Below are 24092 nucleotides of genomic sequence, written 5' to 3'. Positions count from 1 at the left end.
AAGCCAGATTAGTCAAACAGCTGTCAAAATTGGTTGAGATATGGTTTAACTGTCCTTAAGCCAGACCAACGACCTCTCCAAGTCCCTTACAGCTCTAGATCTGTAATCCTTTAACTAGGCTAGTGGAAACACAAAATGGGTGCAGAGCACATGCTAACACCACTTTCTCCCATCTACAGAAGAATCCAGGAAAAGGTCCAGATCCCAGTGCACATTTGACTTCCCAGATCTCTGAGAATGCTTGCTCCTGTCCTTTCCAGTGAAAAGTTTTCAGTTCCTAGATAAACATAGGGTAACCTAAGTATAAGCACACAAGTGGTGCAGACCTTTCGCTGCTGCTTTGTGTGCCAAGTGCACTCTCATTTATCAAAAAGTGATGTTTACTTTTTCTAGCAGAACATTTGTATATCCAGTGAGACATTAGGTCAGCTGTAGGATTCCTGCAGCCTGTGACTGAGAATCTATGCCGAGATAATGACATTTAATAGGCAAGATGGGGATTACGCTTAAAGACAAACATCTCCTCTTCAGCACAAAAGCTGAAGGTGATGTTATTGAAAAAAACAAGAAATTGCTGCCCGTGTATACACACAGTTCATAAAAAGGGGGATTTCTAGGAAGCAGGGGAGGCATGACTGATTTAAAATCAATTATATAGATCATATGGTCAGTTCACTCATGAAGTCAACATCCAAAGCATACTCACTCCTGTGCTAAGATCTGATTTCAGCATACAGCAGTCTCCTCAATGCAGGAGGTGAATACAAAAAGTTCAAAAACACCCAGTACAGGTATTTCTTACAACTGAGCTTCCCACAGGAACCTAGTGCAATATGAAAGACAGTGGAATGTGGGTGCCCCATTCCTGTACGCTTCATCAGAAATCTGTGACAGTCCTTTAGGAGTAATTATTCTGAAATGAGTCACTTAAATTGTTTGCAAAGTATGTGTGTAAAAATCAGCAGGGCAGTGGAAACACGTTGCTGGACAGCTACAAGAGTCACTCGCTAGATGATGTTCTAGTTGCCTGCTGCAGAGACTTACTGATTAGCGTGGGTCCCTTATCTAAGTGTCTCTTACGCATGCTTGAATGCTTTGAATAAGGATCCAAACTGTAGAACAAACACCAAGGATCCAAATTGTAGAATAATCCTCAGTGTTTTCATAGCAGAAGATCTCAAGTGAACTGCAAACTGCAAACATTAGCTTAGCTCAGTTTAAAAATACAGAGGTCAGCACAGGAGATGATGGGCTGTATCTCACTCTATAATAGAATAGAAGAATTCAAGGTCACACAAGAAAGTTTGCAATTGCAGCAAGATCAACACCCTTCCATTCTGATATGTTAAACATGAATCCATCCTTCATCTCAAGAGTCTTCTACAGCAAAAATTATATATCTGTAGTGAAACTGTAAAAGCAGCCTACTCAGAGGAGGAGAAGTGGAACTTTCTGACCATGCAACTAACATCAAGGAAATCAGTATTTATAGCATGACAACAGGCATATTCACGGTGACTGCAGCAACCACTAGGCCATCAATATAGACTGCAGAATGAAACTGGAGGCCACCAGCAATTAGCTAAAGGAGGAGGAACTCATCATGCTTTCATGTATACTTACTTCAAGAATGCTTTAGGGTCATTAAACACGCTTATGTATCATCAAAAATTTTCTCTGTCCACATTTCAATCTATTTTAGTTCAGTAAGCTGCACTATGAAAAAAAAGTAGCAGCTTACTCAGGTTATCGATGTGCTCAAGAGAAAGAGTCTCAAAGTACAAGATTTCTGGTTCTCGTCCCACTTTTGCCATATCCATTTGGTGTGGCTTTGAGCAAAATACCCTGTGACTCTGTAAGGCAGAGATGATGACATGTGATGATACCCACCTCGTTCTTGATCCTTAAGCAGTCACGCTGTAAGTTCTTCAGAGAGACAGGGCTGGTTTCTCACAAAATGTTTTACATTACATAGAACAAGACAGCTTAAGCTGTAAAAATTGGTCTGATTAAAAAAATCTGCATTCTCTTTTAGTTTGTGAGGCTTTGCTTTCAATGTACGTGCAACTTCACATTAACCTAGTTTGCGTGTTTTTCATGGAAAGCAAAACCAACAAAATTTGAGTTGCTGACATATGAGACAGGTAAAATATAAAAATGCATTTTAAACCCTCAAATACATAGACCTTATTATAGCTTATGAAACGGAAAATGTGGCAATCCTCCCACACCCAACACCCTTCCTTTGGGGAATGAGGGTGTATATAAGATTTGCTCCACATGACCCTTAGAGGGAGGCATTCTTACAGCAGTTCCTAAAATAAGGGAAACTTTAGTCACCAGGGAAGGTGCTGAAAAATGCAATGCCGTTCTTCAGTGTGGGACCTTCTCCTCACAAAGACAACATACCAATACTGTCTGAGCAAAGTGGCTGCAGAAAAGGTGCTACAGTCTGCCCCCTGCAAGTGATTTAAAAAGGTGACTGGTTGCAGCTCAATTGTTATCAAAAAGAAAAGAAAGAGTAGAAATTCAAGAGGACACCACACAGGTGCTTTTAACTCTCATAATTCTGTGGCTCTTTTTAATACTTCCCATATCTGAGGCAAAGAGCTTGAGTTGTTCTCAGACACCGGGTAATTTATTTTCAGGATCTTCTGTACCCATGATCAAATAGTGGCAATCTGTTAAGACGCTCCTTTGGAAGTTCACATCTGTTCTGAAAAGGATACTTCACAAAACAGTAGTGACACATGGTGGGAGGGAATTCAGTGATATTTCCAAAAGACAAGTCCAAACCACAAATCTCAACAAACCCTTAAATTATCCTTCTTTTTATTTACAACACAACTGAAGCTACTGATAATGAAGACATTCTCCCATTGTTAATACAATGCTGTTCCTGAGCTGACAGCCTTTGAAGGGCCTCTCGCTTCTGGCAGCTGTGGCACAGCACACTGGTTTGCACAGGCGTCCTATCACCCACACATGTCTTCCCTGGTGATGTTGCCACCAACTCTTGTTACTTCTCATCTGTGTCTGCCCTCATACTCTTCTGGCACTCAACTCTCCTCAAGCCCAGAGACAGTAATACTGTGTTAGCCTCAGCAGCTGCTTCCTCACCCCAACGCCTAAAATGATCTGTGTCAATAAAAAAAATCTAAGACAGAGGAAACAAAACAAAACTCAAGAAAAGGCTCCAAATAAAAGGAGTGATGATTTCCTGCAACACTCAAACAACTTGAAAAATAAAGCACCTGGGAGGCAAACAGAGAATGAGTGGAATGAAAAGGAATTGATGGAAAGCTGAAGAGGAGTCTAATCACTCAGGAAAGCAGTGGAAAGGTGCGTGATGGATGTTTCCACATGCTTTCTGGGTAGTCAAGGAAACAGTTTTTATCTGTCTGATGAAAAAGGCTGTTCACTCACTGAACTTCTGTCTTGCAGTTATCAGGTTAATGGTACTGGGACTTCTCCTGATCTCTGAGTGCAGTGATTACTTTTTATGGGATGGAGTCACACACTTTTCCCATCTCCAGCCAAGAGCTAACAACTCTACCAACTCTCATTATCTAAGCATGCCAGTTATATTACTAGTTACCTGCAACTCTGCCTATCCAGGTCATTCAGTGATAAGAGATCATTCTTAAAATATCTGTTTGGAATTGAAACATTTCAAAGAAAAATGTATAACAAAATCCCCTGACAATCTACATACATGTATAATGTCCATAAAGCTTATTATTCCCTGTATATTTGGAAAGCTTCTAAGTGGCTTCAGCATCTGTGGCTGGACTTCACCAACAATTTCTTCTGCCCCTTCCCAAGAGAGTCCCATTTCACAGTGCAATAAGCATTTGATCTTCCAAATTCCCAGTTGTGGTAAACCAGCTGTGCAACCTTAGGTTATTAGGAAAAAGTCCTTATATTTAAATTGCCTCTGGTGTGAAACATTGCCTTGGAATTAGAATCATAGAACCGTTTTGGCTGGAAGAGACCTTTAAGACCATCACGTCCAACCATTAACCCAGCACTGCCAAGTTACCACTAAACCGCGTCCCTCAGCATCACATCTACAGGTCTTTTAAATGCTTCCAGGGGTAGCAACTCAACCACTTCCCTGGGCAGCCTGTTCCAATGCTTGACAACCCTTTCGGTGAAGAAATTTTTCCTAATATCCAATCTAAACCTCCCCTGGCACAACTTGAGGCCGTTTCCTCTTGTCCTAGTGCCTGTTACTTGGGAGAAGAGACTGACCCTCACCTCGCTACAACCTCCTTTCAGGTAGTTGTAGAGAGCAATAAGGTCTCCCCTCAGCCTCCTTTTCTCCAGGCTGAACAACTCCAGTTCCCTCAGCTCGAAGAATTAGCTAGAAGGTGCCGGATCCCTAATGGCTATGTGGCTTCCTGCTCCTTATTCCAACAGCACTCTGTCCAGAGCAATACGCCCTTCCTCGTGGAAAGCCCAATAACTTGGTCTACCTGTCCTGGACTAACCCTGCCACATGCAGTCATTGTGTATCAGCCCTCAAATTGCTTAGCAGGTACCTCATGTTTTATTTAAAAGTCCATATGTCTTTGCAATCATTTTAAGCAAAGATATTTCATAAAGGCTCAACACACACTGTCCCTAGAAGCAGCAGTATTTTTATAGGGTAGACATGCTATTTCTTATATTGACAGGTCAGAACTTCTAATAGATAAAATGCTTTTCTGCAGTTACATCTAGAGCATATCGAGATACAATTGGAGATGCTACTCCAAGTTTTTTTTGTGCTTGGAGATAACACATTACAAACTTGTTGGGGAAAGTGTTCCTAAGACCATTTTTATAATTAGGAAAAAGGAAACTGAAGTTAGGATCAAATCTCTCTGTAACATCAAAATAAATTTATTTGATGAAACAGTAATTCTACAGGCAATTAGAACACAATTTGCTTTGGACTGATGCCTTAAGGCTTATTTACTTTATTTAGAGAAGTACCTTCTATTCATCACCATTGTATCTGAGTGCCCTCTGAATAAACACTAAGTTTTGTTCTACTAACAAGACCCCACCTTTGGCATGTTAGCAGCTGGAGCAGCTGTTCCAGTGCCAGGGTTTCTGTGAGCCTAAGCCAAGATGGGAAGAATCTGGAAGGGCCTATCATGTTAATATTTTGAGAAAATAACATAATTTAATGCTGCCCTTCACACTCCTCTCTGTAGCAGTTAGGTGGAAGAAAGTGATTGATGGTTGGGATACAGAACAAGGATAATGATGAATAATACAAGAAATGCAACTGAGCACTGAGCCAGATTAGTGGTTTTATCTTTCATATCTGATACAGAAATGTTCATTCACATTTGGTCACAATTATTGTGGGCAATGTCTTCAACAACTAGGCTGCAGAGAAGTGCGTTTGTAATTTTGTGAAAGAAAAAAGATGGATGGTTACTTTGTTAGATTTATGCTTTGGTGCATATGTGTGTGTGCTTGTGTAAGTATAGATGTATGCACACACACATATACACAAGAACACAAATGTATGTAAACAAGATTAACTGGATGTTTTTCGTCTGTTCCTATCTGAAAAGTATATAGATGAAACAAAAAATTTCCTGTGCAGAATCTAAATAAAAAGGTTTTGTTCTTTGTAATTAAAAAAACCAAATCTAACAAGGTAGGGTATCTCAATTTTATCAAAAGAAAGTCAAATTCATTTTCTTTTCAACCCAAGTTACAAAACTGTAAAGCTCCAGGCCTTTACCTCTTATTTGACTTTGAATACAGAGCAGCGATGTGTGACTAGTTTCTTTCTCTTAACCTTTTTTCAGTTAATATAACTTATAACTCCAGGGCCCAGGTTAGGATGGCCCTTCTCCTTCCTTCAAACGCACAACTGCCATTTGAGTGAGAGAAGGGCTGGCACGCAGCACAGCACACAGAAACACACTGTCAGCGTCTAAAAGACCATAGTCTGTCGCTCTCCTTCCTTCCTCTGTATCTTATCTGGAAAAGTAGTTTCTGCATTACTAAGGTTTGCCTCAGTGAAGTGCTTTCAAAAATGGTATCTTATCAAAGAGTCCGAAAGCGAGTAAAATCTAACTACCCTTGACCTCCCTTTAACTTATACCCAGAATAGTCAGGCAGTCAAACTACTGTTAATTCCATGTAATTTCTTCCCAACAGAAGACTATTGCAACGCTACTAGTTTTTTTTACTGTGACTGGCCCAAGGACACGTGGAGTAGTAAACAATCAGAATCAACACAAAGAATAAAAAAGTAAAGATACATTTCTCATTTATTTATTTGTCATAAAAGATCTTATTCAACCCCTCCAGCTACTACTTGACACAACAACCTCCACCAGAAAGCTTCCCGCTGTGGCCTATATAACCCATTCTCTTTTGTTTGACCCTTTCCAGATGTTTCTTTGTCTCAGTCATCTCAGAATTTGTCTGAAGAATTTGCCAAGGCTGCACGACAGCTTAAAAAGGAAGCTCCAAGAATCCAATTTGGAAAAATTGATGTCACACACCAACAGGATTTGAGAAAAGAATTTAATATTCGAGAGTTTCCTACTGTGAAATTTTTTGTGGATGGCAGCAGGGAAGATCCCATAGACTGCAAAGGTAAACTGTCCTATGCGTTGATAAGATAATGATATGTAATGATAGGATGTACTCATCTATTATGCTGCTGAGAAGAAAAATACAGATGCTCAGATAAAGAATATGCAAGGTAGCAAACTGGTTTTGCCCGTAGTTTTAAACATACAATTACCTCTGTACCAATACAAGAACTTGGATTTGCATTCATCTTCCAAGTGTATAACTGAACTGTATGTTTAGCTCACACAGCCAAATTCATTGCTAGCCTAATTCCATCAAGTACAGAGAACCACCTCAACAAGATGACTTACTCCCATTTACTACAATAAACATAAATAAATTAGTTATGCCAAACAAGAATTTGGTCCCAAACCTGCTCTGTTTGCACTTCTAGTTCACTGCAATTCCCACAGGCAGCGCCCCTACAGAATTAGGCTGGAGCAATACTTGTGAATCACTAAGTTCACGCTAAGTATACACGTATACTTCCCAAACCAAAGCAAAGAATTTTGCAATTTAGCCATCAGAGGGAGCTCATATGTGGCTCAGAAAAAACATGGAATAATTTGAAATCTTTGATAAAAAGTTACTAAGCAAAGACAACAATATTGGAATAGCACTGACTTGAGCAATCCTGGGAAATCCAGGCCTTATTAGAGTTAGTCTTTCACTGAATGTATTAACAAGAAAGACATTTAAATTTTTTTTTTCCTAAAATGATGAACTTTTACAGAGTTGAAAAAAATTGCATGAATTGGCCAAGCATCCGTTAGAGTACTCTAAGCAGATACAATTAAGTCACAAGTTTAATACAACCAACAAAAGCAGGAACCTAAAGTCTGCCTTCTGAGCCGGTACACGACCAAGTGCTCTGACTTTAACCGCTGAGCCCCCTGTGGCTGCCGCTGCTGAAAGCTGATCTTCAGTATTTTTAGTAACTTGCTCTTCCTCGCTATTGAATTTCTTACAAAGTTCCCATCATCTAGACTTGTGCAAACAGCAGCTTCTGCACAAATACCACTGAAAGCGTGATTTGCCACACTGAACTTTTATTAGAGGTGCTGATACATGACAGCAAAAGCACCTACCTTCAGTCTCTGATTAAATCTATAGCATTGACAAGAAAACCTCTTTTAAACTGGTAAACCTATTTGACAGGTATACTTGGGAGAACCGGTGAATAGAGTATCATAACACAACATACACATAGTTACCCTTCAGCAGAGAGCTGCTATTTAAGACGCACTTACTAGCAAGACAGAAGAATTCAGGCAACTGGCTTCTGCTCTTTGATTTGTATAAGACAGCATCAACTGTTCAGAGCACACGTACCACCAACAATGACTTAAATTACATTATGTTCACTGGTAAATACTTATGTACAACAAGTAGTAAAATCTCACGTATCGAGTATGACTTAAACCATTGAGAACTGGCAACTGAAAATGCACAGGGACTACCCAATGACTTCTCATACAGAACTTGGCATACTTCATACCACAAAAGAAACTGCAGACCTTGCTAAATCAAGAAATTAACTCAAACATTATGGAAGAGGGAACTTTTGAATGGTTGTCCTGGCACTGGACATAGCATGCAAGCCAAGTCCTAGGCTTTGTAAAATCATCATTTACAACCCCAAGGCCAGAATTTGGCCAGTAAAAAGAAGCTGCACAGGCTGTTTAAATCAACCCGATAGAAAGACTAACTACATGAAAAATATGCTGAGGGATGGTATCACCGACATAATCTGCATGAGCTCAATTCTGCATTTAGACAGCAGAAGTCAGGCAATGTGTGGCCACTAGATACTGCTCTGTGCTTTGCTCTCCAGCCCATACGCTCCAGAGGAGATGCCTGCCAGCTTCACCTTAAAAAAATAATATTTTAAACTAGTTGCAGTGCAGCCTACTGCAAAATGACTTGATGGCAGTAAAATGGTCTGACTCAATTTTGATCTTGTCATATTTCCAAAATGTACAGCACCAAGACTTGCATCTTTGATAATCTGCTTGTACTGTACATCTTGACTCTAGCACTTCTCAACATACAGACCTTTTCTTTTTCATATACAATTTTCATTAACCCTTTGCTGGACTTTTGCTCTGGTCCAACAAGGATGTCATACAAAGATGAAAGGGCTCCTTTATGGCTGAGATTTTCATCTCCTGAGATCAATTTGTGGCTCCAATTCCTCTGAAAACACGATAGCTAGAAAATGTATTCGAGATTTCTAAAACTGTTGAAAGCTTGAAGAAAATTTACCAAATAAACAGACTGCCTGTAATCTCAGTAAAACTGGTAGCAGTAATTTGTAACCCAAAAGATGGAACGATCCAGAATTAAAAGATAACTTTGACACTCCAGCTTTGTTTCTTACATCTAAACTGAAAAGTGAAGCTGCAGCACCACAGAGGAATTTTAACATGTCTCTGTGCCTATCAGATCCCTTCTGCAGCACTGGAGGAAAGATTTTGACACCTAATTTAATTGAACAGACAGTACAATAAAATCTGCAATTGGTTTGAAGTCATTTTGGATTAAACCTCAGGTCGATAGCTCTTTATAGCTTACTGTGATTTTGGGACACATGAAACCTTGCAGAACAGGTTTTTTACTTGTCAGAGTTTCCTCATCTTTATTTCTATCTGTGATTAAGCAGTTTATTAGACGTACAACCATTTGCAGGGGTCCCAGAAAACACAATACTGATCCATCATTGATCTTCTAGAGTCAGCAACAGTTTAAATGGTGACTAGAACCTGAGGTTGAATTTGGATGCCCCAGGCCTGCTTAGAATCAGCTTTGACCTCAGTCCTAAGGAGCCCAAGTCTATTTGTATTCAGCATCCTTCTGCACCTCCACTGCCTCCGTCTTGATTGCACAGAAATGTCTGTCATTCATTTTGACGATCATTTTAACTCTCTTTTCCTTTCATAGGAGTCAGACAGGCCTCAGCCTTTATTACATGGGTGAAAAGAAGAACAGGACCTAGCACTGTATTAATCAACTCTACTGATCAGGCTGAAGCCATCATACATGCTGACAATTTGGCAGTGATTGGCTTTTTTAAGGTAATTCACTAGAAGATTCAAAAGGCTGGTTTCTGTTCCGACTTTGGGATATACTACTTGCCATCGCCACCAAGTCCCACACATCCAAAAGACCTAGAACTCGCCTGAAAAACCCAGGCCCTCAGTTTTCTCTGCATTTTTTTTTTATTTATTTCTATCTACATTTTCACACTCTGGATAAACAGCCGAGGCAGACATAAGAACATCTCACACCACAGCACTTTTCCTGAACAGGTACCCAGGCACAGAGACGTACCAGTCTGAGAGCAGCTTCTGAGAGCATGATGCTACAGCAGTGTTTGCACAGCCCTGGTCACAGCAGACTTTCCTGTATCCTCAGAGAAAGGGCTTCTGCCAAACCATCCCAAATTTGATGGCTGGTGGGAAGAGGGCAGAACTCTTTATCTACTTATCCTTACTTAACTCCACCCTTTTCTTTGGAGAGACTTAACCTATTGCTGGTGTGGGTTATACTGCTACTGGAGTCTCCAAATGCAAAATCCCTGCCCAGAGTTATAACTGATCTAAAACTCTAGGGTCACCTGATCGCTGCATTTCTATTCAAACATGGTGTAAAATCATATACTGGAGTAGTTGCAGGCTGTTCTGGTGAAGGAATGTACTCTTCCTGCTTAAGTCCATAAAAAAGCAGTAAATATTGTCTAATATACTGGAGTGCCTTTTCTTCATCTTTCCATTTGATGATTTAAACAACTTCAGTGAAACTCAGCGGGTAGAGCACAGCTCCATGAATATCACACTAACTGCTGGTTTTAGTTCCTGCCAGCTAAGAAATCTGCATGGATAGGAAGTCATAAAATATTACACTGTGTATGATCTAACTTGCATAGTCCTTTCTCAAACAAATTCCTACCAGCTTCCAGAGCTGATGAAGGTTCTTAGAATTTGGGCCTGAATGATGCCGAGTAATAGTCAAATTGTGCAAAATAAATTTCAGCTGTCAAGGTATATAGTCAGAATTCAGTAAAATAGGAATAGTTTTCTCCTGCTTTTTCAATGCGTCCTTGAAATCTTTAATACCTGAAACATTCAATCAAGGATTTTCTCTAACTGAAGAGACTTTTATTGTGGTATCTCTCTGCCCACTTAAAAGCATGGTGTCTGGACTCATACCTGAACTGATAAGGTCCCAAATGTGCTGGCTACAGTAGATAGGCCAAGTTTTATGGATGTGGAAAACAGGATTAATTACCAAAATACCCCATAGTAATAGAGCTGGAGAACACATACAGCATAATAGGACAAACTGTAAAAATGCTCAGTGCCCAGAATTTTGCTTTGCAACAATCTGCTTGCAGTCTGCTGCTTGCAGAAGGAAGGCAGTTTTCCAGTGCTGGGCCAGATTGACAAGCCCTTGCTATTGCTGTGATGCTGGAGAGTTCCCTGAACCATGCTGTAGCAGATATTGCCTGCAGATGTGTTTGACTGGACTCCATGATTTCACTTGGGGGCTGAAATGACAATAGATGAGCATGAGCTAGGGCATGTCAGAAATCTAATGGGTGGAGGCCAACAAAATAGTGTCCAAGTAAATAAAGAGCTGTATTTGATCTTCTATTAGTCAGAGATTGGTCACAAATGTGAGTGCCAGGATGTGTTGGGAGGTCTCAGCATATAAATTACTATTCATCTGGCATGAAATAATTGTCTGATTAAATCAAATCCGGAAGCGCTGTTGCCTTTCATCATGCTTATTTACTATTAGTTTGAGGGTGGACAGCACAGTGACTATTTGACAGATGTAGGAGTCAAGGTCCCTGCCTTGAAAAGCACTCAGTCAAAGCACCAAACGCATCAGTCAGGTCCTCTTGCAAGCAGAGAGCCCTCCTCTCTAATCCATCACATCCTGCTGACTGCAGACGAGCTGCAGCAGGGGAGCAGCTGTTGGCACGATCCTTTCCCATCTGCAGAAGTCTTTGCAGAGTGTGGAAATGGCAGGGGAGTGCAAGGCAGATGAGGCTAGCGCAGGAAGGACATAGTGGCCATATGCCATCCATATTGACCCAGCCCAGCCAACAGTAGCTGGAAAGGTGAACACATTGGTGGTGTCGCAGCACTCCTAGGATCTCACGTATTGTGAAGATCTCCCCTTGCAGGCAATCATGGCAAGCTATACCCACTTTACAATTACACTCTCTTCTCTACCTCACAAGCCTTTAGGGGCCTGCCTCACCTGTAGCTCTCACTCCTACATATTCTGTCGGGATGCAGGACACAGTCTTGATAAATACTCTTTCTGGGACTAGGAACTTCACAATGACAGCATGGAAGTTTTCTGTGAGACAGCAAGAGATGTGCCAGAGATGTCTTTCGGGATGACAGCCAGCGAGGACGTCTGTGCTAACTACAGCATCCAAAAGAACACTGTTGTTGTGTTTAAGAAGGTAGGAATGCAAGCCTAGCAGGTAAGGTGCAGTGAGCTGCCGTGGCAGCTTTGGGCTATGGAAAGGCAGTCTGGGAGTTTTTCAAGTTAAATAATTTCCTAATTGAAATTCAAACAGCTTAACACAAAAAATACTGCATTTACAGACAAGAGAGACAAGGAGGAGGCAAACAGCAACCTCTGGACAATTGATATTTTCAATCTGGCCGCCTACGTTCAGGTTCCTAATTTATAGTTAAGGATCTGGATAAAATGGCTTTATTTTCCAACCCATATTCTAATCAACACGTGCTGCCACATTCAGTGAGTTTCACAGATGTTCACCTCTCTTCCTTTGTGTTGCTTTTGGCCAGGACAATCCACAGCAGAGAAGTGGCCAACAACAAGAACAAAACTACACAGAAGTAGCACCAATGTTTAGGCTATGAAGTAGTCAGACCAAGGACATCCTGAGTAAGCGTATGTCACAGATAGTGCGTAAAGACATAGAAAAGATCTTTCAGTATGTTAAGATTACTGAGCAAATTAAAACTGTCAACTGCACCTCGAATTTTAGCTATAATCTCATTCTATAATCTAGCTTTGACATTTATTTTACAAGTTATGGAATATCAGTTACTGAGGATCATAAAAAAGCAAAGCTGAGAACAACCTTTTAGAGTAAAGACAGTCTTTTTGCTCCTATACTTCATAAAGACAACAACGTCACTAACTTCACTATTTGTCCAAGGGAAAACCTGTGCATAATGAAGTGCTTGAAGATGGCAGACAGAACAAACGGGATCTAACGAGGCTGATCAAAACCTTTACCTTGGATTTGGTCACTGAATATAATCTTGAGGTATGTGTATTTCTCTGTACTAATGAAAGCCACAGAAGACAGACAGGAAAGACAGGAATCCATGCAGAAAGAGACCTAGGGAGCTATTCTGCTCCTTAGTGTTTGAGAACTTTGTTTTTCTTGTTTGACTAGGACACATCCAGAAACACCAGCAGAACCCAACAGGCAGCTCTTGGTCTAATCCAGGCCAATGGATGCTTCCCTCTTAGAGGGAAGATGTTTCTTAGAGAAGATGGGGAACAACAGGCCAGTGAACTTGCCTGAACACGCTCCCTCATGTGAAGCCAACACAAAGGCCTGGGCTGCTTCTGCAGCAAACTAGGTGGGGTTGGATATTGGAAGGTTAGTCCCTATCATAGCTCCAACCCTTCTGCTCCCATGCAGCAACCAGGTCCTCTCAGCCAAGACAAGGAAGAAAGAAACCAGCAATAACTGTTGGTTGTGCAGATAGGAAGGGAAAGACATGGAAATACCTGCTTGTCTGGGGGACACCCCATTGCCTCTAATCACGGTGTGGGGCATGAGAAAAAGGGCAGCTCTGTGCAGGGAAGGAGATGTAAGCTGCTGATGCCACCCAGAAGTGAAGGAAGTACCCCAATCAGGTCTAGCTCCTGCAGCTGGACCTCCTTGGGTAACACTGCTTTTTACTTTCAGCACATCTTTAGCATTTATTCTTCAGTGTGTTATAAAGGAGGTCAGACTAGAAGATCATAACTGTCCCTTCTGACTGTAAAAATCTACAAATAACGATGAGTTTTTTTCTGGAACAGAGAAAACACTCAGCACCTGCTGATTTTTCTCACTGTCTTCTTTACAATAGTGAAAAAAATCCAATGGTTGTGGAAATGATTAGGAACTGAGCCTTAAAAGTAAAATTTGCAATAGCAGAACTGAATGATACTGATACTCTGAGCCTCTGATTCACTGTTCTGCTTACAAAGAGTGGAACAGATGTTGACTCTTTTGTTTTTCAGACATCTGTGAAGATTTTTGATGTCCCTGTTGAAAATCATATCCTGCTGTTCACCCCAACGAACTCAGAGACATTCAATGCAATTTATGATAACTACAAGTCTGCTGCTGCGGAATTTAGAGGAAAGGTTTGTAATGCTGAATCCTGCTTTGCAAATATGAATGACAAAAGATCAATGGAAAAACACTCATCGATGTTACTGTCAAAAGCACACTGCTGTCAGTCCACCTTCTAAGTCTACCAAACCATTTAAAAACAGTTTCAGTAACTTTCCTTTGAATTTGTTAAGGATACAAGCTGAAAAATAAACTTCACTTGAAAATGATTCTTTAAAACGCAAAGAACACACAAACCAACACTAATTCCACCTGCTCCCAATAAACGTATTTCTGATTTTAAAATATTTCTTTCTAGGAGCAATTTCCAACCAAAGATAGTTTTAGCAAGGTTCTGGCAATTTCTGCCACCACCAGGAAATGCCATGACAATCACAAGGTACTGCCTGAACCAAGAGCTGGAACCAGATACAAAACCTGAGAAATACTGCAAGGCATCTGCATAGCTTTGGTTGCAGCACATGTGTTTGCATGTATATAAATAGGTATAGGCAGTCACACATAGAAGTATTTCAGTTTTCCATTGTCAGTCACTGTGGTGCTACTCCTGCTCTGAGTACATGAGACACTGAAGAATGGCAAGTCATCTTGTAATAAAGTATCACACATTAGTATCGGTAAAGACATACTGATTACAGTTGCTTCAGCTCTTTTGTCCTCTTAAGATTTATTAGGAAGAGCAATAAGAATTTTGAGGGGTAATTTAGAAGTGGTACTAAAATAGGTGACAGCAAACCACTGTTAAAGGACAGAGGAAAAAGCTCTATTTTTTAGCGTTGGCATTTAGCTTTAGCATTTGTTATTAACTAGGACCAAGGTGTGATAAAAGTCTACAGAGCTGCTGGTTGTTGGACTGAGACCAAAAAATGATTCTACACAGTTCCTTGCATTTAAGTTTAGATCCTAACCCACTGCCAAGCTCCGTGAGCTATTTCTCTGAAATAGCTAAACCAAAGCTGGAAACCAGATGCATGTCTCTCTTTATTATCAGATAATGTTTATCTTGGTGGATACTAATGAAACAAGGAATGGACGAGTTTTTGAGTATTTTCGCATCAGGGAGGTTGACGTTCCCGCCGTGAGAATCCTAAATCTAACAAGTGATGCAAAGTACAAAATGCCTGCAGATGAGGTGACTGTGGAGAACCTAAAAGAATTTTGCCAGAGCTACCTAAATGGAAGAGCAAAGGTATGTCCATTACTAATGAGATGCACCTCTACTACACCATCTAAAGCACTAACAAATTTGCAAAATGTCCCTTTTTAAATTAGAACAGTGTGCTATTCTGATCATGCTGACGCATTCATCTACAGTTGTTGACAGAGCATTCCTCTGTATTTAACAACCGAGATGAACTACAAAGTTCTCCAGTTTTCCTATGTAAAAACTGGATAAATCATTTATGGCCCAATATCATAGTTGATTTCAGCTGATGTATTTTAGCGGTTTAAAACATCCCTAGGTCTCAATCTTTCTAATATTATAATGGAGATATTCCACTCCCTTAGCTGGGAAGAGATGCAAACAATGATTGCAACATATTCTGAGGTTGCAGAGAAGTCCAGTAAATAGAAAATTGACAATTTCGGATAGAATAAGATTTGGTACTTGTTGTAAGCGAGTTTAGCAGAGTGAATTTTCACAGGGGAGATCATTCCCAATGCTAAATACAGTATTTATTGCCATAATGAAGCATCATCCTCCACACTCACAGGAAATGAAAATATTAAAGTGTTTTGCTTTTTCAGTGCACTTCAGGGTGATTTACTTTTGTTTCCATTATAAAGAGAAAAGATGAAATAATCAGTCTTACAGCAGGCAGAATTTAAAAGATTTGAGGAGATTCCAATTTCAATGTCAGAGGCGGGCAGGACAGAAGAGGTGGGGATGTCTCCTCCACCAAGATCTGCTTGAGTGGCGCACTCCCACCAGGGAACAGCTGCCACGGGGAATGTCTGCCTTTCTACTACTGCACTGTGGTGTAGAAGAAAAGAAATTGCCAGCTAATACACCATACATTGTAGGAGTCATGTGGGGACTGTGACTGGTGGTGAAAGCAGAGATTTAAGCAGCAATGCACACTTTCTCATGTGTTTTACATCACTTTTGAGAGACCACAATAGGTAAGTTTTTCAGTATTCTAGCTTCTGAAGATTGGGCTACAAGAACTCAGGACAACTGAATGCAAACATGTTCAAAAGGGTCATTTTCAGACCATCTACGATGGAGTCTGTATTGAAGGGAGGGACAAGTAATTCCAACTACCAGCTATGCAGGGGTGCAAGACCTCAGCTCCTTGCTGAAGGGAGAGAAGGTGGTAGCACACGAAGGCTGACTAGGATGGAGAGATATAAAAAACAACATACAGTAATAGTGCACATTAGGTAGAGAAACAGCCCGTTGGTCTCACTTTAACTTGAGATGAAGTACATTTCTTGATGCTCCCTGCACTTTCACAGCACTATTTTTGTTTCTGCTTAGCTACATCTTTCTAGTGAAGAAATTCCAGAGGACTGGGACAAGATGCCTGTCAAAGTGCTTGTTGGGAAGAACTTCAACAGGATTGTCTTCAATAAGACCATGACTGTGTTTGTTATGTTTTGTAAGTGTTACCGTCGTATTCAGATTTTAAATTGCTTTAACATGATCAATTGGAAGTGAAAAATGAAAGTTCATGCTTACATACCAAAATAATCTTTGTCAAACTTAATGAATTTTTGTTGTCCAATGAAAGCATTGAAGAAAAATTTGTGTCATATCTAAGGAAACATTTTGATACCTTTGCTGACTTAGGGTTGCACTGAGTAACACTGGATCCCTTAAGTAAATATTTGTCAAGGCCATATCAGATCTCAGTGTTGAAAGACAAAATGACACTAGAACGTCATGTTGTACAATGGAACATTACAGCATGCTATATAGTATGAATCTTCCAAGGACAGAGGGAGAGTTCAGTGAGGTTGTCTGGTTATAATGCTCTAGGATTAAATCCCAGAGAGAAGCTGCAGTTTAGCAAATCATAACTTCTTTTTTCCTCCTCTGTCTGCAATGGAAGTGGCTTTCCTGCTTGACTTTTCTCAGCAAGAAACCACTGCCCTATCCCTGTACCAGCCAGCAGGGATCAGTTTGTGCCTTAGTTACTTCAGTAGACCAAACGTGCAGCATTAACATAAATACAACTAGCTGTACTGCCCTGAATTCCAGAAATTCTTAAAGGCAGCATGTTCCTGCAATCCTGCTTGTTGGCTGCAGCCATTTAATTCACACAAGTCATTTTTACATGTCAGTGTCATCCACAAACTGATCTAAAGGCTGGTAAATGGGATGTAGTGTATTCAGGAAAGTGCCCCAGAAATTTTAATTCCATCTAAACCGAGTATGAGCACTTTTCTCATGACTGAAGGATTGTGACTGTGTTGTATGGTATTTAAGGGGATACTAAGTTCTCAGCAGTTTGCCTTTTTGCTAACCTGTATGAGGGCAGTGCTCAGAGTCAAAACACCACCATACCTCAAACTCCTCCTTTTAGTGTAAATGTAGCATAGTTTATGAACACAGTTAATTTTAGTACGCAGAAAGCATTTTGTGCTTCTGGCAAGTATTTCACCATGGGAATGATGCTAGACTTACTTGGGTATCTGGCATACCTCTTCAGCAGAGTCGTGTGACAAGTGTTGCATATTTGTTATAGTCATAAAAGGCTAAACAGAGCTAAGGCAGCACTGCTACCAGAAGTGCATTCCTGAATAGCTGGTTATCACTAAACGAAAACTCATGAAATTCATGAAGGGTGAATGCTTTCAGGTAGAGACTGACCACAACTGAAATCCAAAATCCTGTTTGCTTTAAGGACTAAATGGGTCCCCGTGATTGCAGCAGCACATGCTCTTCTGCCAGACTGTATTCTTTTCTTTTTAAATTTGCAGATGCCCCTTGGTCCTATGACTGCAGAAAACTCCTGCCAATCTGGGATAAGCTAGGAGAGCAATATGAAAGTCGCAAAGACATAATCATTGCGAAGATAGATGTCACAGCAAACGACATCTTGTCTGTTGGATTAGATCGCTATCCGTTCTTCAGACTCTTTCCTGCTGGACCAGATTACCAGGTGAGAAGCCATCAGGGAAGAATGTGGAGATACAGCTGCACACCCAGGGGGAGGGTGGGGGTGGGGGTGTGCACACGTGCATGTCATGGTGAGAAAGAAATCCTTTAAGCACAAAAGTTTTGGTCGTTATCTACTCAACGTTGTATTCATTGCCATCAAGAACCTGAATTAGAGGAGAAACCCTTCTTTGTCTTCTCCTATGTTTGAGACTGTGTCAAGAGCCCATGTATCATTTACCTACAAGTCATTACATCCTTTCATTCTGCTGTTTAACAACCTCCAATCTGCGTGTTGGGTTCTAGCAACAGTCTCAACAGATACCTCCTAATCACTGGAGTGCCTTTTTACTTCAAACCGTAACAAGAGATGTGCTGTCACAGAACTACCTTGTGCTGGTTGTTTCTGGTGCGGGTATGACTATAGCCTCTAAAATGCTGGCACTACTCTTGTTACATCCTCTACATTTTCACAAACCCCAAATCCCCAAACTTTGTTTTATACACTTATGCCAGTAATTTTACTTCATTACATTATCACAGCTTCAATTGGGAATAAATATTTGTTGTCAAGACAAATTATCTTTACAATAGGTTACCCAATGCATCAGCTATGTTACGCAACAATCAGAAAATGTTGCTGAAAGAGGAAGCAAAGAACAATATTAAATAGTTACATTCCTCCATCTACGTAGATAATTTAATTGAAAAGAAGATATCTCTGAAGAAAAAGGAAATTCTAAGATGTTGTTATAATTAAGACATTACTAAGCTTTTCATTTTTCTTCTTAGTCCTAAACTTAAATTAAATTTTAAGACATTTGCTCATGTCTTCATTTAATCTTTGAGGGAGAGATTTTCCTCTCAGATGTGCAGGCACAGCTTCTAATGAATTGAACTGCAGTCCTGCACACTCACACCATGTTTAGTCTTTACGCAGAAAAGCAGAAACCCATTAAATGCTCATAATAAATGTTAGTCTGTCAAAAAATATCAGTAATAACTTTCATTAACTATTAAGGGATTGCTTCATACTCACAAATACTCTGAAATTAAAGAGTATTTGAGATCTCAAGTTCCTCCTGGTGCACCACGTTTTTATACTAGTTCTCTCAACTTCAGAGATTTTAACTTATACTTGACCACCAGTGCAGGTGTCCTGTAGATGTTTACAGTTTTGCAATTGTTCTGGCCTTCTTTCTTAGAGCACTATATGAACAGCTGGCCACAGACATCTTTACTCACTACAGACCATCACAAATATCTGAGACACACTCAAGCTGTTAATACACAGTCACTGCAACAGCTCTCAGTCATTTCCTATCCCACCAGAAGTTATACTGGGAATTCTCCCACTTGTCCTTTTCTAGAGGTTAACTAAAGTCAGAGCACAGGATACAAATGTAATATCACAACATGCCAAGGTTCAGAATATCTACTGTGTTTTTCACTGTATAGGCACTGCTCCAAAATTATGATCCCTGCTCCCTTATTCTGGCCATGAAAAGAGCAATAGAAGGGGCTTGGAGATGAAGAGAAACTAGTATGTTCAGAATTAAGAAAAAGAGTAACAGGAAACATATACAGTCCAATAACAACACCTGGTGCAACCCTGATTTCACACAGACATCATTTCCAGCCTTCAGTATTTTGCTGCTGTTAAAAACACAAACATATGAACTTTCCAATTACCTCTACCAATCCTTCACATTGTTTAAGGACTAAAGATAAATTGAACACTAGTGCAGAAGCAGTAGGAACTCTAAAGATGAAATAACTATCAGAAGACTCCAGAAAGCACATCAAAATGAACAAGAAGTCTGAACCTGCTCCTGATAAACGGAGGGAAACATGGCTAACATAACATGACTGAAAGCTGTTTTCTAGAACTGGGTTGTCATGTTCTCAGGCCACCACAGACACCCTTACATCTCCTTAAAGGCAAAGCCATGGGTAGAACACATTACTATGCAGTCCCTTCCAAGCACTCTCATCTGATGAGATCATATTAGATACTACGCTCCTCCAAACAGAAGTATCTGCTAGGTCTCCAGGCTATGAACCACCTACTTTCCAGTGGGTTGTCACTCTTTAGTCTCTTTAAGAACAGTTTCAGCTTTTCCTGAAGTAAATGACAAGCCACCCTCTTACTTTCAGTGGATGCAAAAATAGATGCATGACAAGATTTTTAAATCTGGAGCCTCTTCAGGTTAACTGGAGTTCAGTGGAGCTGGATGAGCTAAGAGACCTAGATCTATAGCTGGGCATTTAAGCATGTGCCCAAGTTTACCAGTGTTTCTGTGCTGGGGAACAGCTATAGTCAGAGCTGCAGGAACAAGAGTGTGAATCTGATGAATTACGTGGAGGAGGGAGTGACCAGGCATCATCTGAGCTCCATCTGTGAAGCTTATGAACAACTCATCTGCTGTGTCATCCACTACAAATTTAAGAGAAAAACCTGCAGTCTTTCAGATGGATTTTAAGATTATTTTATTTGTTTCTATGGATGAAGTGAGAAAAATAACATTTACATACTCTCATGCACTGATTACTCTGAAGAAGTGTTGACACACACCCTCCGTAACCAATGCAGGGATCAGCTGCTTCTCTGACTTTACAGGCCTTCAGGCTCTGCAAAATTGCTGTTCCAGCCATCATCAGAGTCGATAAAAATCAAGACTCATCTAAGAATATTAATCGCCTCTGGAGGAATCAAATAATATTTCTCAAGAAATCTAAACTTGCAAACATTAAAAACAAACAAACAAAAAAACTTCAAGGTTACCACACTTTTTATTCCAATACCTTACTGAATGGAAATATCAAACCTGTGTATACTTTTAGTGAATTCATCAGAGAATTGAGGTGTTTTGTTTACAGTCCTTTGAACTCAAACACAGCATTATTAGTCTCAGTGGGAGTAAGTCAGCTTAACCCAAGTGAGAATGCTCATCTGCCTATTTCTAAATATACTCAGGTAACAGCAGACAGTTCCCAATGTCATGCACAAGAGCTTCTACAAATTTTTGTTAAAAGACTCATGCTAGATCCTTTTATACTTCCAGAAAGCAAGGGTATTTTGGGTGGGAGGAGCAAGGGAAATATTTAAAATACAGTATGGTGCCTAGAGCTACTCAGAGAATTTTAAAGTTCTAAACTGAAAGTGCTTCTTCCATTAAACTTCCTCAGGAGAAAATCCTCACTAAACCCTCAATTTAAGGTGAAGAATAAGAAAATTCATGTCACTGCGCATCTTCCTCCTGTTCTTACTGAACATTTAAGCCGTGCAACAGCTGGTACTTCTGGATTGTGTATTTCAAAACTTTTTCATAATTTGAATTTCCATCAAAATCTTTAGACAGCTTTGAATATCACGGCTGGACACTTAAAAGACTCTGTTCTTAGAGTATCTTGCAAGCGTTTATTGTTAAACACAGAAAAGACACTGATGTCAGTAGTTGTCGGGATCCCAGGCTAGTATACAATAATGGTTATGCTTTTTATACAAATCCTCTTCTTCTTGGGAATATACATCTATTTCTTCTTTACACTTGAGTTTCAGATGACGTTGGAACCTGCTGTGCCTCTGCTCTCACTTTCTAAACTGAGCACAAGAGTCTAGAGTTTGTTAAGTCTAAAGAACTGAAATGCCCCAGGTGATTATGCTGTTATTTCCAGCATTGGGTGTATAGAGTTAAGTATTAACCTTACAACTCTTTTCAGGAGGTGGTCTATGCTGGGGAGTATACCTTGCAGGCATTTTCTGAATTCTTAGAAGAGCAAAGCAAGACAAAAGCAGAACCAGGAGAGAAGGTAGGTATTTGATCCAGCTACTGACTGGTCTGCTGTGCAATTCAAGGCATGCTCACCTTGTATAGGCATACCTGAATGCGTATGGCCTTCAGCCACTGCTCATGTCAATGCTCTGGCAGTTCTTGACAGTTCTTAACTTGTTTCAAGCTGACTAGCTTGGCATGACCATGCTAGCTGCACTCATATACCACTGCCTGGCAGGCACACACCAACTCAAATCCTTGTTTTCATCACACAAAAACCTATTCTCCCACTGCTGATGTTATCACTGAGTCACTACCTTAACACTCTGGTTGTAAGTACTGCATGGCAGAAAGGAACCTGCACCTGGACAGGTGTAAGCAAAACTTTGACAGGCTTTTAGCTGGAAAAAAGAAGCCCCAGCTAAGTTAGTTTCAGCTATGCCTGGAGTGGTTCAAATACGCATTGCCCATCTCATCCTGCTACATTTAGTGTGGCTTCTCTTCTTCCTAAAGCAAGGGCACAACTAAGAGTAGACACTGTCCTTTCTCTGAACAATCTGGTTATGATTACTGTATGATTCCTCAGCCCTTTCTCCTTCACTGTAAATCAGACGAGATAAGCATTCACTGTCCCAGATCAGCCTGTTATTTAATAATCCCAGACACCTCACTGCAAAAAGACATCCTGTAAGTGAACATGATCAAGTTCCACACAGCTCCAAACAACAGAAAAAACTGACATAAAGACGGAGGCGCTGCCTACCCAGTACAAGAATCATAGGCCCATTCTGCCTGGAAGTGAAATAGATGCACACAGTAGCAATAGTTGTCATTAACACTCTTTTCAACTAGTAGGGAAACTGTCTGTGGGCGGATAAACAGTTTTGAGTTTTCAGACTTATTTCCACCAGAGGCTTTGATTTGCTCCTGAATTTGCTGCTCAAATAGGTGGTTACAGATGGGAGAGATGACTATACTAATACTAGGACACAGAAATCTGCCATGAAAGATCAGACATCCAAGCTCTGCCCAGTCATTGCACAACTCTGTTTTCCAATACCCAAAGCCTACGTTTGGTGTCTGCCTCTGTTGCATGTTCTTTATGATATACTTGAAGCAGATCTGTTGAGTTCCACACACGGTCTTTGACATACAGTGTTAGAACTGCATATATTCTGTCATCTCTTCTTCATGCTTTATTAAAGATAAGTAAAAAGCCAGTTTAGGAAATACCATTTAAAAATGCTCTGGGTAGCAAAAGGGGTAAGTAATTGACATATTCTCATCTGTTCACATTCTCTGTCCTTATGTGACATCCACCAGATTTTCCCAGAAGACTGCAGTATTACACCATTTGCAGTACAGTGCTTGATGAGAAGTCCCCTGCTGGAGTAACTCTTCATCCTCACGTCAGGGCATTCACAAACACACAAACAAGATAAATAAGAAGGTAGTTTCTTTTGAGATTGCCTAGGAAAGACTGTCTTATGCCTGTCAGCTTACCAAACACAGTTTTCCAAGTTATTCTTAAACCTTCACAGAGAGCCTCACCAAAGCTTTGCCATAAACCAGTGTAAAGGTTTGAAAACAAAATGAATTTTAGCAACAGCTGCACTATTTCTGACCTCATTAACAGGCCTTCAAGTTCCTTGGTCAAAAGATGAAAATCTGCATTTCATATGATCTTAAAATTTTTTTTGGAAGTAAAGAATTACTAGGACAATTATCTTTGTGAACATCAGTATAGGCATCTTTGCTCTTGCATTTCCTCTTTTAATAGGATCCTTCAGGAGGAATGAAAGAGGATGTCAGCCAAAAAGAGACTGCAATAAAAGAGAAAGAAGAACTTTAATAGTACTGAGAAAGAGCAAAATTCTGAGGATTCTGGGGAATCCTTCCTGGAAAGAACTCACCAGAAGAATGAATCATCTTACATGAACACTGAGCTGGATCAAAAAATAAAAGTAAAGAATTCAGTATGAATGGCTCATTGTGTGTGACCATAAATCCAATTTAAGCCCTAGTTTTACTGGGATCAGGTGTCATGGGTTCTTAAAATATTGTCAATTTTGCTTAAATAATGCCTTTATAACAAAAAACCTGTCTCATTTAGAAAGGTATATATGCCATGGCAAACAGATCAAGATATAAACCTATTCTTTCCTAACAAAATCTGCAACAGGTTTGCAACCAGTTGCTCTCCAATTTACTC

The 24092-nt window shown here is 40.2% G+C and overlaps 1 protein-coding gene across 1 annotated transcript in view; it reads left to right on the top strand.

Annotated features, from left to right (window-relative positions):
* PDILT (protein disulfide isomerase like, testis expressed) overlaps window positions 1–23825 on the top strand; it is a 28124-nt gene extending 4299 nt beyond the window's left edge. The window contains exons 2-11 of the mRNA XM_063343820.1: window positions 6406–6612; window positions 9532–9665; window positions 11933–12070; window positions 12800–12910; window positions 13885–14010; window positions 14991–15188; window positions 16482–16602; window positions 17927–18108; window positions 21828–21917; window positions 23661–23825. Of these exons, the coding sequence (XP_063199890.1) occupies window positions 6406–6612; window positions 9532–9665; window positions 11933–12070; window positions 12800–12910; window positions 13885–14010; window positions 14991–15188; window positions 16482–16602; window positions 17927–18108; window positions 21828–21917; window positions 23661–23732 (1379 nt within the window). The 3' untranslated portion in view covers window positions 23733–23825. The remainder of the gene's footprint in view (window positions 1–6405; window positions 6613–9531; window positions 9666–11932; window positions 12071–12799; window positions 12911–13884; window positions 14011–14990; window positions 15189–16481; window positions 16603–17926; window positions 18109–21827; window positions 21918–23660) is intronic.
* The last annotated feature ends 267 nt before the right edge of the window (window positions 23826–24092 follow it).

The sequence above is a fragment of the Chroicocephalus ridibundus genome, chromosome 8 (genome assembly GCF_963924245.1).
Source record: "Chroicocephalus ridibundus chromosome 8, bChrRid1.1, whole genome shotgun sequence".
Taxonomy (NCBI): Eukaryota; Metazoa; Chordata; class Aves; order Charadriiformes; family Laridae; genus Chroicocephalus; species Chroicocephalus ridibundus.
Note: the sequence above shows the minus strand (reverse complement) of the source record. Positions and strands in the feature narration are given on the sequence as shown.